General features: G+C 36.0%; 1 protein-coding gene across 1 annotated transcript in view; it reads right to left on the bottom strand.

Annotated features, from left to right (window-relative positions):
* Positions 1 to 10,714, bottom strand: part of EYS (eyes shut homolog) — a 704,733-nt gene extending 694,019 nt beyond the window's left edge. The window contains exons 1-2 of the mRNA XM_064707313.1: positions 9,961 to 10,714; positions 7,702 to 7,815 (exon numbers count right to left, since the gene is read on the bottom strand). Of these exons, the coding sequence (XP_064563383.1) occupies positions 7,702 to 7,815; positions 9,961 to 10,714 (868 nt within the window). The remainder of the gene's footprint in view (positions 1 to 7,701; positions 7,816 to 9,960) is intronic.
* Positions 10,715 to 15,936: the final 5,222 nt, after the last annotated feature.

A 15,936-nucleotide genomic window follows, 5' to 3' on the forward strand; every position in this document is an offset into this window, starting at 1 on the left:
AATTTAAAGATGGGATATTAACTGTCGAGATGTATAACTCTGCAAAGTCATAATTAATGAAACTATGATACTGTAGTCAATCACCAGTTGATATTTGTGCTGAGATTCTTCAGCCACTTGTCTGATTGGAACTGCGGGTTTTTTAGAAACAGGACTTCTTCCCAGCAATATCCAGGACTGCAAAAGGTACTTCATTATACAAATCTTGTACACAAGTCTTGTTACAGGATGACAAAATGAACAATGTAATGATCTGATGAACAGATGGGTACCATTAGCTTGAAATCAGCTTTGATGCCATAGCGAGGCCTCTGAGACATCCCTAACTAATTTTCTTTTCTCTCTCTCATCTTCTTCTTTTTCTTTCTTCTTTTTCTTCTTTCTTTTTCTTTTTCTTTTTTCTTTTTCTTTCTTCTTTCTTTCTTTCTTTCTTTCTTCTTCTTTCTCTTCTTTCTTCTTCTTCTTTCTTTCTTTCTTTCTTTCTTTTTTTCTCTTCTTTCTTTCTTTCTTTCTTTTCTTTCCTTTTCTTTCTTTCTTTCTTTCTTCTTTCTTTCTTTCTTTCTTTCTTTCTTTCTTTCTTTCTTTCTTCTTTCTTCTTTCTTTCTTTCTTTCCTTTCTTCCTTTCTTTCCTTCTTTCTTTCTTTCTTTCTTCTTTCTTCCTTCCTTCCTTCCTTCCTTCCTTCCTTCCTTCCTTCCTTCCTTCCTTCCTTCCTTCCTTCCTTCCTTCCTTCCTTCCTTCCTTCCTTCCTTCTTCCCTCCTCCCTCCATCCCTCCATCCCTCCATCCCTCCATCCCTCCATCCCTCCCTCCTTCCCTTTCTCTGTCTCCTTCCCTTCTTTCCTTCCTCTCCCACTATTCCTGCAGCTGACATAGCTGAACTACCGACTGAACTTTATCTCACAGACCCAAAGTCTATAAAATAAGTTATATATTGGTGCCTTTTATAACATCAGTGTCACATTCAACTTTTTTGGGTATCTAGCTGAGAAACAAACTGGTGCTAAATGAGACGAATCTGCAGAGCCTTGCAAGTTCAAACACAATATTTCTGACTTTTTGCATGGGAAACCACAATATGGGTTTACAGGCTTAGCCATTCTGCTCAAAGTATGTATTAAAGATGATGAAATAGTATCTTTGAACAGGCTGACTTTTCTTCATTTAGGGCCTAAGAACACCATGATAAAGTCCTACATCCCTACTTAAGCAAGACTAAGGCATTTGGTGTCCTGTGAACAGAAAACACACATCAGGACTTCAGAACCCTGAGCTGCTCAGTACCATGTTCCAAGTGTCTTCTCACAAGAGTTATTACATGTCATTATTTCATTGGAGGATGAATACCTCATTCAATCAAAACCATCAGAAATGTGTTAGAAGAGCTAAAACTCCAACAGCAAGGAGTTGTTTTTTTCTTTCTTACAACTAGTTACACTTGCTGAGTTCTGTGTTTCAGATAATCATAATACTAGCAGATAACTAGGAAAAATGTTTGTGTTTTTTAGCTGGCAGAAGGAATGTGGAGAAAAGCAGGAAACTCAGGGGGATACAATTCTTTGGGTATTTCACTACCATCATACCTCAGAGTTTCCATCTCTTTAATATCTTCTACAGATTATTTCTACTTGTGTTCAGTATTATCAGTATTTATTAGCTGACAGCATCTGTAAATATAATACATCTTTTCTCACTGTCTTTTGCAAAATTATGCAAAAGCATTACTTTGTTTTTGTTGAAGAACTATTGAAAAAATTATTGTGATAAAAATTTAAGAATAACTAGTGAACAACTCTAGGAAAGGACAATATCCAAAAACTGCTGAGACTTTCTCTCTGTAAGGAGATGATGGGAAAGATTATCAGTTGGATTTGCAGCCTGATAATACAATACTATATTCTTATATTTCTCATGGGTTAGAATTAAGAACTCAATAAAGTGGAGATGCTGTAACTTCCCAACAAATTTATTCCTTTAATGTTAGTGTGATCACTCTAAAGATTTAATGTAGTTAAGATTTGGCAAGAGCTACATTGCTTCTCCATACTAAAATAGCACAATAACTTATTTTAAAAAATAAAATAATTTAATAGAATTAATCCCAAATAAGTTATTCAGTTATAATGTCATTGCAAAGTATGATATTAATAATCTTGCTGTGAAAAAATTCCTTCTCTGAAAAAAAAAATTTCAGAAACTTCTTCATATGCAGAAAAGTAAACTACAAGAATCATGACTACCTGGTGTTTTCCCAGAGTAATTATACTCATCAGTTTTAAGGTGCTATGAAATATTCACTCATTACACTGTTGAGTTGATATACTCAATAAATATGACAATTACTTATAATTCAAAGTAAATCTATTAATATAAGGGAAGAAAAGATTGTGATAGAAAGGTTATCAAAACTAAGATGAAGTTTTCAAATATAGACTATGGAAGTGTGTAATGAAATCATGCCAGGAGAGTACATTTGCAAAAACTTATATCTATTTAGGTCAGACAACCTAATTCACATAATTGGTGCAGTTTTGACAAAATCCTTTCATGTATACCTTTGCCACTAGCTAAGATGAATTGATCTGCATCGTGTCTGGAAGAGTAAATACTCTTCCAGAAAAAAATAGTAGATTTATCTAGGGCTGAAGTGAAAACATATACAAGTGGACTAAGATGATCCCTTGATTGATAGGTGAGAAACTTCCAGTCTGAATGAAAAACTCTTCTCAATGAATCCCACAAACTGCTGATGACTTGCTGCAATTGTTGTGCCCTCTTATTAAGGGAGATGGATGGATTTGACCAAGAGGTGCACTGGAAAGCTGAGCATGATACCAAAGTAAAACATAGACAGTAGAAAATCTTTCTACATAATGTTTTTAGGGGTACTATTAAGAATCCTTTGGGTATTAATTTGGGCAATGAGTGCTAGTATTAGACAAATTTAACTATGAGACTGTTAAATTGTGCAAACAATAAATTTTTTTCTTCTTTGATATATGTGTAAAAGTATCTTTCCATTAGTGACCTTTATCAAAAGAGTCTGTGTGTAATTCATCAATTAAGCAAACAGACTGTTTTAAACTGTACCTGGTTGATAGAAGCTCTAGCATAGTGGCTCCAAGCAATACCACTTCATTCTCATAGTATCTTCTATCTCTAAGTGAGGATGGAACTCATTATTGTCTGCAAAGAGGTCAATTGGACCATAGGGGAAGGCAGGAAATTCAAGTCTCTCTTACAGGAATGTGTGAAAAAAAACTCAAATAATCTCTGGTGCTCCACAAAGGTTTTTTTTTTTTTTTTTAATCAGTCCCATCTTCTCACCTAAGGAACAAAATGCCACAAAGACTCAACAAATCATATTCAAATGGAAAACTCCTCTTAATGCACTAAATGCACTCAGGGTAAGCATACTGAGCAGTACCATTACAGAAGTAGCTAAGATATTGTTATTTCCTGTAGTTTATGAATGAGTTACATTAATTTTCTATACATCTTCAGAACAGAACCATAACATCCATCAAAATTGTTGAGACATCTCTTTGTATAAAAGATAGTTTCTCTGGAGCCTGGAGAACCTCCTTCCCAGCTGCTAAATCCCAGCTCAGTGCACCCAAAGACCTGGGAGTCCCATCCATCCAATGGCTGCAGCTGCTGCCTTCCTGTTTGCAGGCTCAGCCAGCAGCCAAGATGAACATGTATGCCAGAGATGCACACAGGCAGAGGACACTAATGCAGCCAGCTACATAGACTATCCACAGATAAGGCATTCCTTTTACCAGCACCCACCCAGAACTCACATAAAACATATGTACAAACAGCCAAATTTTAGTCCTCCTCTCTGACTGATAAGGATGGAAGTTTGCTAGTAAAGATACACAGCCCCTTACCCTTTATTTCAAAAGCATTGACACATTTGTGAACCCCTTCAATCCACAGCCCCTTATCCTCTGATTCACAAAGACCAACATTTTTGTGAACCCTTCCAAAAGCAGTGTGGGGCCTCAGCTCGTCTCATATTGATGCCCAGATCCTGTGCCTCCACTTAACAGACAGTCCTGCTTGAAGGCTGCTATTGAATTGCACATGCACACACACATGTGCACAGGCACACCTGCACACACACTCAGAGACCAGCTTAGAGGAAAATATAAACTTTTTATCTTCCAAGTGGCTCCTGCCAGTGCACCCAGGCCCTGATACCCTTGCTCCCCTCTTCATTTGCTGATGCTGGGACTCTCCTCTGCTCAATTGGCAATAGGCATGTGAGCCACCATTGCCCAGAGACTGATGCCCTTTGCTGGCACAAAATTGAACTCTCTTCAGACACACACTCCTAAAATCTGTGGGCTCCCTTCAGCTTGCTGATGCTGAGGCCCTCATTTACTCCAAATGCTGGCACTAAAGTTATTAGGACCCCTACCACCAGTGGTCTAACTCAAATTGCAGACACCAAATTCAGGCACTTTTTCTCTCCAGTTCTGGCATTGGCACCTTGGAACACATAGATGGGGAGAGAGTGAGATTATATGGAAAGAGAGTAAAGAAAAGATTTAATAAAAAGAATAGATAGACTACAGAGATGAACGTATGTGGCCCGAAGTTCAGAATCCGACTAGCTGAGGGCGAAAGGCCGACGCCCCTCTGCAATTCCTGGTCAGTACCCTTCCGGCGTCTGATGGCCTCGGGCTGTGCTGGCTGCGGACTGGCGTACCTCGCTGGTATAGGAGAGGAACGGAACTGACCATTTCCCGGGGGTTAAACATCGGTTTATTGACGGTGATGCCGCATTCAAAACACCGGGAAACCATCCGGGAAAAAGTTTTTTCAAAGGGGGTGAAAACAGGATTATAAAGCAAGGGGGTGGGTACAGACAGAGCCAATCAGGAAAGGTGAGGGGATGAACTTCACAGAACTGACACTCCATGGAGACCAATAATCAAAAGGTAAAGGAGGTGTCCTGGGACCCCAGCCAACCACCATCTCTAGAGAGGAGAAGGTTCTCGAAACCTGGGAGGAGGAAGGGAGTGATTGCTGGAACAAATTATTATAAGGAACCACGGTGAGTAAGCACTTTAAATAGCAACATAAAATTCAAGCAACTTTTCGGCTGCCCGTTGCTGGCATTGGCACCTTAACACATAATGGGAGAGAAAGTAGATAATTGGAAGGAATAAACAAAAGACTTAAAAAGAATAGATAGACTACAGTGATTCGGTGCAGATCTCAGTCAAACAAGAGTACTGAGCAGCAACTACCAGTCTTCCTCTCTGCACCCACCCCATCTTTGTTTTACCCATATTCCCTTCCTTTAAATGTTTCTTAATAAGTGTAAAGATGCAAATTCTGGTATGAATTGGAGTATTCAATCATAAGAATACTGACAACCTAATGCTAGCTGTTTCCAGTTATGTTAAAAATCTTCCCTCAGTAAAGACTAAAGAGAGTTTTGAGAGCTCAGTGAATGAATGAATCAGTTAATAAAAAAGAAAAATACAGAATTGAAAGGAGAATTTACACTGCTTGTCTAATAGACCCATTCTATCCTTGTGAACATAAAAACTTGGACCAAGCAACCTTTACTTATTTTGACTAAATGCTTTCAGAGCATTTTTATGTAATTATAATTTTATTTAATTCCCATCAATATAGAGTAACACGTATATTAATTATTTTTATTTGGATCATGTGAACTAGTTAGTGTCTTGACTCATTTTAGAAAAAAGGACAAAGTTTACAAAATCTTAAACCCAATGTGCACAATCTTGTTTGTATGTTTTCTTTTCTGTGTGCAAGTTCAATATCAAGACAGAAGAATGCTTTGAATTTTCTGCCAATTTCACACAATTAAAATAGCATTCAAATTACAATATTCATAATTACACAACTCACCTTGGCTGAGACTACAATACAGCTGCAACAGATCAACAATAGGAAAATGTCTGTTTTCCTAAAAAAATGCCTTTTTCATATAGTAGTATTCTTTTAGGTAGCTGTTCTTCAAATTGCCTTTGTGCTAGCAAACACCTTTATGCAGGACCATAGGAAGACATGTAGACTTAAACCAGCACATTTGGTTAGTAAACAATTGTAAAATTATATTGTATGTCAATCAATCAGTCCTGTTATACTACAGAAACAGAAAAAAATTGTTAAAATCCTTCTTCTCCTAAGATACTTATTTTTAGAAACAAGAAAGGTTTCCCCATTTTCTTTTGGCTAAGTGGAGAATAAAAAGTCACTTAGTTACACTCATAGTGTCCTTTTTTTCCTTGTCAATCCTTACCAGCTACTAGAAAGTAGTGTTCAGAGTGTCTTGCCCTCCAGTAGTTCAGAATATTAAACCATTTTCATGTCATTATGGATATGTATTTACTGTATCTGGAAGTTCTTCCTGTCTCATTTCTACCACCCCTAAGTATGTCAAAATTGCAAAGATATTTGTAGGGGAAATTTCAAAAGGGATGTGTCTGTATAATTTGTGTGAAAGGGCAAAGGTCCTAAAGAGATATGGACCATGAGGGGGTGGAAAACCAGTTCTAGAAAACTTTACTAATGGATTTTTTTGTTTGAAAAAAGAGTGAGGTTTTTTCCAGTTTTCTCAGAATTATGCTGACCATGATGCTTCTATAGTGAAAGAAAGGTAAGAAAGGGAGAATAGCAAACAGATTAACTAGGAATTTAGAATTCAGAAGGTTTATCCAATTTTTAAAAATATATTTCTATGCAGGCGTAATTAAAATATCGACAAGGATCTTCAGTCTTTCACTATGAAAATAAAGATTATCTCTTTGATCCCTCTAACTCCATTATGTTTGTTTGTTTGTTTTAACTCTTCATTTCAATGTAATGATTTCTTTGTATTCTATAATTGACAAGATAAGTGATGCTTCCAAGAAAGATACACTTTGAAAATTTTACTGTCTTTGGATATTCAAGAGCTAGCTTTATACTTAGCTCTTTCTTAAAGAATGTTCTTCTGAGGGTTACTACTTTTCTCACATCCATACAGTGAACGTCTGTTGTGAAGCACAAGAATAAACAGTTTTTCATTGCTATCCTAATCTTCCAAAAAAGTGTTTATAAGAGGATGGTTTTAGATACATTTTTTTCATTCAGCTTTTCTTATGAAAACATCTTATTTGTCCCATATATAGTAAATAAACCACTTATCTTCTTCCTTTTTAATCAAGTTGCACCCCTAAATCATGACATTATTGACTCTTTGGATTATTTCCATCTTAAATTTCTAGTACCTATGAGAGGATAATGAAATTAGGAATAGAAATGTATTCAAATTCATCTATCCAGGATGAGTTCTGAATCTTGATAACTCTGTATTTGAGAACCAGGGAGTCAGTGATTAAGAGTCTTCCTCTGTTATTCTGACAATAGAAAAAAGGTACTTGTGTATGACATCTGATTGCAAAAAGCTTCTCTAATTTATATGTTTTTACTTCAGTACATGAATAATTTGGAAGTCTGATTTTTATATTTTACAAAGCCGATTTTTACAAAATCTAAGAATATGTCAATCTGTGCAATAATCATCAAAAATAAATGTTTTAATAAAGCAAAAGTTTGCTTTATTAAAAGTTTATTAAAAAAAAGTTTAAAAAAGTTTATTTATTAAAAGTTCATGCCATTACTACAACAGATAAAATTATTATTGTAAGACAGGAAAAAAAAGGTGCTTCCTACCTGTAAAGCCCTTGTCACACTCACAAAAAAAAGTGTTTGGAGTAACATTGATGCAGTTACCATTGAAACATGTGGATGGCTGGCATTGTCCAACTATTTCTGTGCAATTTTTACCTGTGTCAAAGGAATAATAGGAACATTGGAGTTTAGCAAATATTTAGGGAGTTTGGTGAACATTTTATAAATGTCAAATTTATAGCTACAATATGGATAGGCAAATGGATAGAAAGGTATTTATGCCAACATTGTTCATTAACTTACTGAGCTTCTAAGGAAAAGCAGAAAGATATTAATCCACTTTTATGCTCACATACTGTGCTTAACCTCATCTAACATATAGTGATAAATTCACATACACCTTAAAAGGCAGAAGAGCTACTAGAACTGTTGTATTTATTTCTTTTTAACATGAATTTAACTTACAGTTTCATTCAGTGTTGAGAACAAAAGATGTCCTTATGTGGAGTGGAAATATGAGATTTTTTATTAATATGCAGCTTTCTAGAAATTACATTCCAGTAATAAGTTGTTTATGCTATTATAGCATACAAGTCTAAATACCATTTAATTATGCTTGCCTCTTGAATTATTACCATGACATTATTCACACTTCAAAAAGTGTTCAAATTTCTAATAGACTTTATGTTATGGGAGGAACTTATTCCTCCCTTACTCTTGTGTAGCCCTGCCCATAATATATGGTGATTTAGTCTCCTAATTCTTCTTGTTTGCATCCAGTTTATTTATGGGACCAGTATTGTCAGCTGATGACATTACCTAAAACTTTCCCGTATAGGCTAAAAAAAATGTTTTAAGCATGGCTTGTTGATAGCATTAAGCATGATGATTGCTTTTAACAGAATTGCTTCCAAATTTTTTTCATTAATTTGAGTTCAATTAGTACCAGACGCTTTTGGTACTGTTATTTTCAAAGCATTTTACGCAGTCTCCAGTAACGATAAAGGAAATATAAAACATACTGCATACCATCAATGTTTTCCACTATCTTATTACACTGTTCATAATTATAAAAAAAAATTTCTCACAACATTGACTTATTCATACCTGCATAATCTTCCATTGGCAAATGCATTAGTAACCAAATTATTATGCACTTTGAAAAGCAATTAAAAATAAATTACAGCAATCTTTATGCAACATAAGCTTCATTTCTATGAAGCGTATTCTATGAACCTCACTCATTCCTAAGCTATCAGCTGTGCTTCACAGCATAGCATCACTATTGTGAGATCATAGAAATTCAGTACAACTGAGGAACATTTCAGGAATTCTTCTCCACAAGTACAGAATGAGCTACAATGATTCTTTTTTGATGAGGATGAATATTTCTGGTACTTTCTATAACATACCTAAACTCTATTGGTCTGAATGCAGGAACAACAACCCCATAATTTCCTTAAACCATTTTTTTCCTCCATTAATAAGAGTAGTCATTAGATAAGAGTTTACCCAGTTATGCTGTACTCTCTGGTGTGGTAATCCAAACCCAAATTCAGTTTGTTCTGATGAGTTTTGGGTAAGTGCTGTAATATTTCCTAGGAGGATTACTTGATTTTTGTTTTTTTCATTTGTGATATATTTATTTGATAATAACAGTATGTTTAACAAATTGCCTTTGAAAACAACCTCAGGGGACAGAACAATCTGGAAGAAAGTACTAAGTATTTTATTTTGCTTGTTCTTCTAAATTAAGGTTTGACCTTTCAGTTAAACTAAATTTTGATACAAAAAAAATCACTAATGTAATCTGATAGGTCTTTAAATTAAAATGGAGGGGAGTTCTGACTGGTTGAGTGAAATCATTATTCATTTAAACAAAATCACTCTATTCTACCATTTTGATTAACCAGGTATTTTCGGGGGACCTTACTCCAAATGATTTATGTTGTTTGGTCTCATAACCTGAACTGCAGAATAAAAAAAGTAAACCAGTTACTTCTGTAAGTCAAGAAGCATTTATTTATGTCTCATGCTTAAGTTGGAAAGAAGCACGATAAGAACTTATTCTGTTTTTCTCTACAATGTATTTATGAATGTCTGCAAGTACAAACTGTCTTCAAATGCCTGCACAGTCTCCCATAGGTGACACCATGTAAAAGAGACCCTGCAGGTATGGTAGCAGCCATGGGCAATCAAATGATACAAAAGTCTTGCTAGTGTTGTTCCTATTGTTTTATCACCTGTTAAGGAAAGTGTAAGATCTATATAATGCTTACCCCTAGAGGAGAAAAGAAATACCTGAAAATTTTGGAGGACATGTGCATTCATAAGAATCTCCCGAAAGTTCTGATTTCTCAGTGCAGGAGGCATTGTTGCGGCAAGGTTTAGTGGAGCATATATCAAACTTCTGGCAGAACGTTCCTGAATACTGTGAGAAACAGTGGCAATTATATGTTTTCTCCCAAATGTGGCTTAGACATTTTCCATGCCCAGAGCACAGTGGTGCACCCCGAGACTGTTGGCAAAGCTGCTGCTTCACAGTAACGTTCAGACGAAGGCCCATGTTGCACAAGAGTGGGCCTCTCTTGTGAAGTTCTGCAAAGTAGTGAGTTCCAGCACCAAGCCAGTTAGGATCCACTTGGTGCAGTCCTCTTATCTGGCAAACAAAAATCAACTGCTCTTGAAGAAAACCAGCTTTAGGGCAGTTAATAAATTCTTCCTTGGAGACATTTACCAGATTCATTCCATAAGACTGAAAGGATGGCTCAGAGGAGATGAAGAGACTATCACCTAATTGAAGCTGTAAAGGGCATATCTGAGGGATGCTGAGGTTATGTTCTTCAGAGATTTCACCAATAATACTTTTATTCATATTCCAGCATTCAGTGTAAAAGTCTGAACAGACATTTTCCCTTGGTGTCCATTTTATTACAGTAGGTTTTGGTTCTGTTCTCCATTCAGTAATCATTTGTCTCTCACATATTACTTGCCCGTTGACAATGCAAAGTTGAAGAAAGCACACTACCATGCAATATGCTGATTTCATAGTCATCATTTCACCTGACCAATGGAAGTTTCCTTTCACATATGCTTCATTACTGAGGATAACTTCAGAACATTTGTTCCTGATGGTTCACGTGTATTTTCCACGGCACCCTAGGAATTCAAACAGAGGAAAATATTTCTGTTTTCATACCAAATACAGTTTGGTATGAAATATTAAAACCACATTACAAAACAGAAAATGTACAACAAATCAAGGGCAACATCTAACTAGTCATGGGAAATTGGAATAAGTCAAATGAACCAATCAGAACTCCAACACCGAAAAAAAGTCAGTTTTTTCCTATTTTTATTCCTGCTAAAAATTTGATATTTATTTAGTGCATTTCATTGTTCTTGTGTGCGCAAGAGATTGAAGGCATACTTTTCATGTTCCCTCCTTCTGACGATAAAATTAATGGTATTAAAGTTAAGATAGGGCATCTGCAGCAAAACGAGGAACTAAACACAAACATTGAAGTTCTAGTCATAAACTTTAACCATAAATATTTTTCTAATAATAATTTAATAGTTTATTATAAAAGTAGATATTCCAAAGATGTAGGCCTGAGAATTTTTGCTTTTTAAAGAAAACATGCAATCACTACTCAACTCTTTTCTGTTCTTATACATTTAACAAAACCCTTCATTGAATCCTTAATTTTCAAAGAATAGGTTTTAAAAGCAAATGTCCTTAATCATATGCTTAAGACTATTATGCATTACGGTCAAAGATGGCAGATTACAGAGTCCTCCAGGACTATTTAATTTATAGACTAGCCTTTTCTATCCCTTGAATATATCTAGCGATTTTTATTGCATCGAGATGAGTGATTACAGAAAGAAAACCAAAATAAGATTATGAAGCTTCTGCTTGGAGTCATAATGAAAATGATGAAAACCCAATATTATGTTAAATACCTTTGAAATTTTCAATAGCTGTGCATTAGTAATACCTTAATTTGTCTTAAATGCAAAGCTTTTTTTCTCTTTTACTCTTTTTTCCCTTCAGTATTCTTATTTGAAATTCTCAGATATTTATATTCCCTTTTAAGATAGTGGCTGCTAAACTAGTATTTACAAATGAGAAAGTTATTCTAAAGAAAACTTATCTTACAAGGGAAGCCATTCAATGTAAAAAAAACAATAGCATTTGTAGTTTGAAATTTGTTCCCATTGTTTTCATTTTTGCACAGCACATGCAAAAATAATGTGGATGAATAGTTTTCTATTCTAATAAAACATGTAGTTTTATTGGTCTTGCTTGGCCTGGTTTTGGTAGGGGGAGGGCTAGAGGGGTGGCTTTCTCAATGTCCAGCAGAGCCAATGCCAGCCAGCTCCAAGATGGAAGTGACATTGGTCAATACTGGACCAATCACAGAAATGGTGGTAAGATCTATGAGATAAAAGTTTTAAGAAGAAGAAGAAAAAGTTATTGTGCTGTTGCAACTGAATCCAGAGAAGAGCAGAGTGTGAATATGTGAGAGGAACAGCTCTGCAGACGCCATGGTCAGTGCAGAAGGAGGGGCAGGAGGTGGTTCAGGTGCCAGAGCTGAGATTCCCCTGCAGCCCCTGGTGCAGCCCCTGGTGGGGCAGCTGTGCCCCTGCAGCCCATGGAGAGATGCAGAGATCCACCTGCAGCCCTTGGAAGAGATGCACACTGGAGCAGGTGGGTGCCTGAGAGGAGGCTGTGGACTTGTAGACATCCAGGACATCCATGCTGGAGCAGGATCCTGGTAGCAATCTGCAGGCCAGTGGAGGGAGAAGCCCATGCTGGAGGAGGTTTCCTGGTAGAACTTGAGACCCTGGGAGGAACTCATGCTGCAGGAGGTATTCCTGAAGGACGGAAAGTTATGGAAAAGTATCCCTCAACTGCAGAAGTTTGTAGAGAACTGTTGCCTGTTGGATGGACTCACATTAGAGAAATTTGTGGGGAACTGTCTTCCTTGGAAACTCCCCATGCTGGAGCAGGGGAAGGACTCCTCTTTTGGAGCAGCGGCAGAATTAACCTGTGGTGAACTGACCATAATCCTCATTCCCTCTCTCCCTGTGCCACTGGGGTAGGAGGGAGTGCTGGGGAAGATGGAGGAGTAGGGGGAAGATATTTTTAAGGTCTTATTTTATTTCTCATGATTCTGCTCCGATTTTTTAGTAATAAATTCAATTAATATCTCTAATTCAAATCTATTTTGCCCATGACTGTATCTGGTAAGTGATCATTCTCTGTCTTCATCTTAAGTCACAAACCCTCCATCATATTTTCTCTTCTCTGTCCATTGTGGAGGAAAGTGTTAGAATGATTTTGGTGGGTGCCTGGCATCTACCCAGGGTCAACACACTACACTGGTTTATCACAAAAGGACATGTGGATTATGATGCAGCAGTGAATGATTTCCCTAAATGTCCTCACTTTCCCCAAAGATCTTTAAGTGTATTTCGGTCCATACTCTGGACTGGGCTGAAAGATCAAAGGACTTTCAAAGGACAGAGTAAAGATACTGAAACCTTTAGTTGAAGAATTTTTAAAACCTTAATGATCTAATGGCAATTATATGATCACATTAAAGGGTCATATTCAGTCTCTCCTATTTCTATCTAAATTGAGATGAAAACATCCAAAATGTAGCTATGTCCTATTAATAATATGCTGAACATGTGAACCTGTCCCAATGACCTTTGTGCAGTAGAGTGGCCAGCACTGTTTAAGATATCAGAAAAGTGTGGACTCTAACTAACTAATAGCAGTAACAGGAGATTGGAGTTAAGAATATTAAACTCAGAAGGAGTACAAACTATATTTTGACCCTTCTCCCAGAACAGTTTTCATTTTAATTTAATTACTGGATCCAAACTTTGCCTTCAAAGGGTTTCTGTACTCTAGCCACATAGCTCCAAAGCTAGGCAAGTATTTTAGTACTAATTTCCTCTCTCTTCCTCTGTATGTTCACCCCTGGGAATTAACTCCCCATAGTAAGAAAGAAAGAAAGGACACAGATCTGCAAAAATACTACTATTCTTGCTGCTGAATACTCATAATCTTTCTATTTCAAGACCACTCCATTATCTTCATAATCTCATGATGTTCAAAGATACCATTACATAAAGGGGTATCAAATGTGTAGTTTGAGTAATTTAGATTTTTTTTTTTCTTTTAAGGTAGCAGTCTTGAACCATTACATTCATTATAACTGCTATTACATCTGTTACTGTTATCAGGTATAGAAGTCTATGGTCTGTATTATTGCATAGATTTATAAATCCTACATTCAGCAGCCTATCTTTTCATACCTATTTCTTTTCATTACCTATAATGAGATTTTCTCAGGTGTTACTAAAATAGGCCTTTACAAAAGGTTATTTTTCCTTTTAGACACTTCAAAAAGAAAGCTGTTGCATGTCTAATGCAAAAGACTTCTTGCCCACGGACATTTTGTCCTTCATTCATGTAATTATGCATCATTCTGGTGTCATATACAAGTTTCATTTTTACTGGTAATGAAAATGTGCTTCATTACAATATTTATATGGGATAAATCTGAACTATTTAAAAATAAGTGTTTGGTAGCATTTTAACAGTTTTTATTCTTCACAAAATAATTATTAGCCTTTATGCATAAGAAAATAAAAAAATCAATAAAAAATATGAAGGTAGCCTTATAACTAATAATAATAAACAAAATAAAATTAAACAAAATTAAATAACAAAAACATCTTGTAAAAGCAATGAAAAAAACCTGAAGGAATATAGAAAATAAATACCAAGAGATTGATTTTTAGCAATAAAATAATGAAGGAAACAAAATTATAGAGTAAAGAGTATAAAAAGTAAAAAAGCTCTGTATGAAATACAGTTATAATATAGAAAATCAGCAAAGAAATTAAATAACTGCAAAATGCTTATGCCATCTCGTGAGATAAAATGATGTCATGTGATGAAATTTGAAAGGGATTATGACAACCGTTATACTTTACATCTGCTTTTGGCAAGGATAAAATCTTCCTATTTATAAGCCCAGCTGGCTCCATGTAATTGATGAAGTCTAAGAAAATTTCAAGACTGGGATTTGTATGGACACAGAGATACTTGAAGAAAATCAAACTCTTAAACTTATATAAGGCTGGGTAAAAAGCAGCACAATGCTCTATTATTCACTAGAGGAGAATAAAGCAAGTAGATTTATACAAAACTTCAACAAAAATTAATCCCACATGATCTGCATTCTTGTCTAGCATTTTAAGGATTATGTATTCTTTCTATTAATAACTGGTATTACATACTAATAACAAAAAATACAGTGCATTATAAGTGAGATTGGAGAAACACCCACAGATGATATTTGACTTTAACAACTTCTCAGAGAAAGAAAATCTGTCAAAAGAGAGAACAACCAGGAAATGTTTAGTAAGATCATGGCACCATGTTTTGGCCAGGAATGAACATCCTCTTTCCACCTTCCCACATGTTGCATGACCCCTTTGTTAAATTCCTTCCTGTGCTTGAGCAGCTTTGGTAGAATGGACTGCAACCTTGGATGAAAGAGATATGAAGTGAGATGGTGATGTTGGGGGGGTCAGGGGATGCTTTGTGGGTGCCCCCCTACCTTCCTCAGGTGCTGCACTTAAGGTGAAGTTCTGATCTTTGATACTCATCTGGGCTATGCTGCAAGTGAGCAGGTACTTGCACTTATACCTTGATAACTTGGGCCTTGATCCTGTCCTAAATATTTGACTTACTCTCTGTAGCACCTGTCTCCTTGCTGCTTATGTGTCTGGGTACCACTGGACTGTTGGCTGCCTCTGAGCACCATTCCCAGACACTCTCTTTCCCATATGGATACTATGGGATGGTGCCTCTTGTCACTGATGTCACTCTCCCCTTCCAGCACTCCACCCTTGCATGGCAGCCCATGTTTTCTGCTCCTCGGTAATGTGATTTTTATTTTTTTAAATTTCTGGTGTGTATTTAAAAACATCAAATTTAAGCATGATGTAATAGGTATATATAATAAAGGAAAAGCCATAAATTACAATGCCTGCAAAATTTTACTTCCACTCTCTGCCTTTGCAATATGCACTAATATTCCAAAGGATATACCAAGTGGTCCTTTGTACCTTTTTTTTTTCACCACACAATTAATAAATCTTAGTATTTTCTGCATTATTTATGCCAATCCTAATTACTTGCAAATGATTCCTTGTTTACTAGACAACGTTTAAAACATATGGCATTTG

The sequence above is a fragment of the Zonotrichia leucophrys genome, chromosome 3 (assembly GCF_028769735.1).
Source record: "Zonotrichia leucophrys gambelii isolate GWCS_2022_RI chromosome 3, RI_Zleu_2.0, whole genome shotgun sequence".
Lineage (NCBI taxonomy): Eukaryota > Metazoa > Chordata > Aves > Passeriformes > Passerellidae > Zonotrichia > Zonotrichia leucophrys.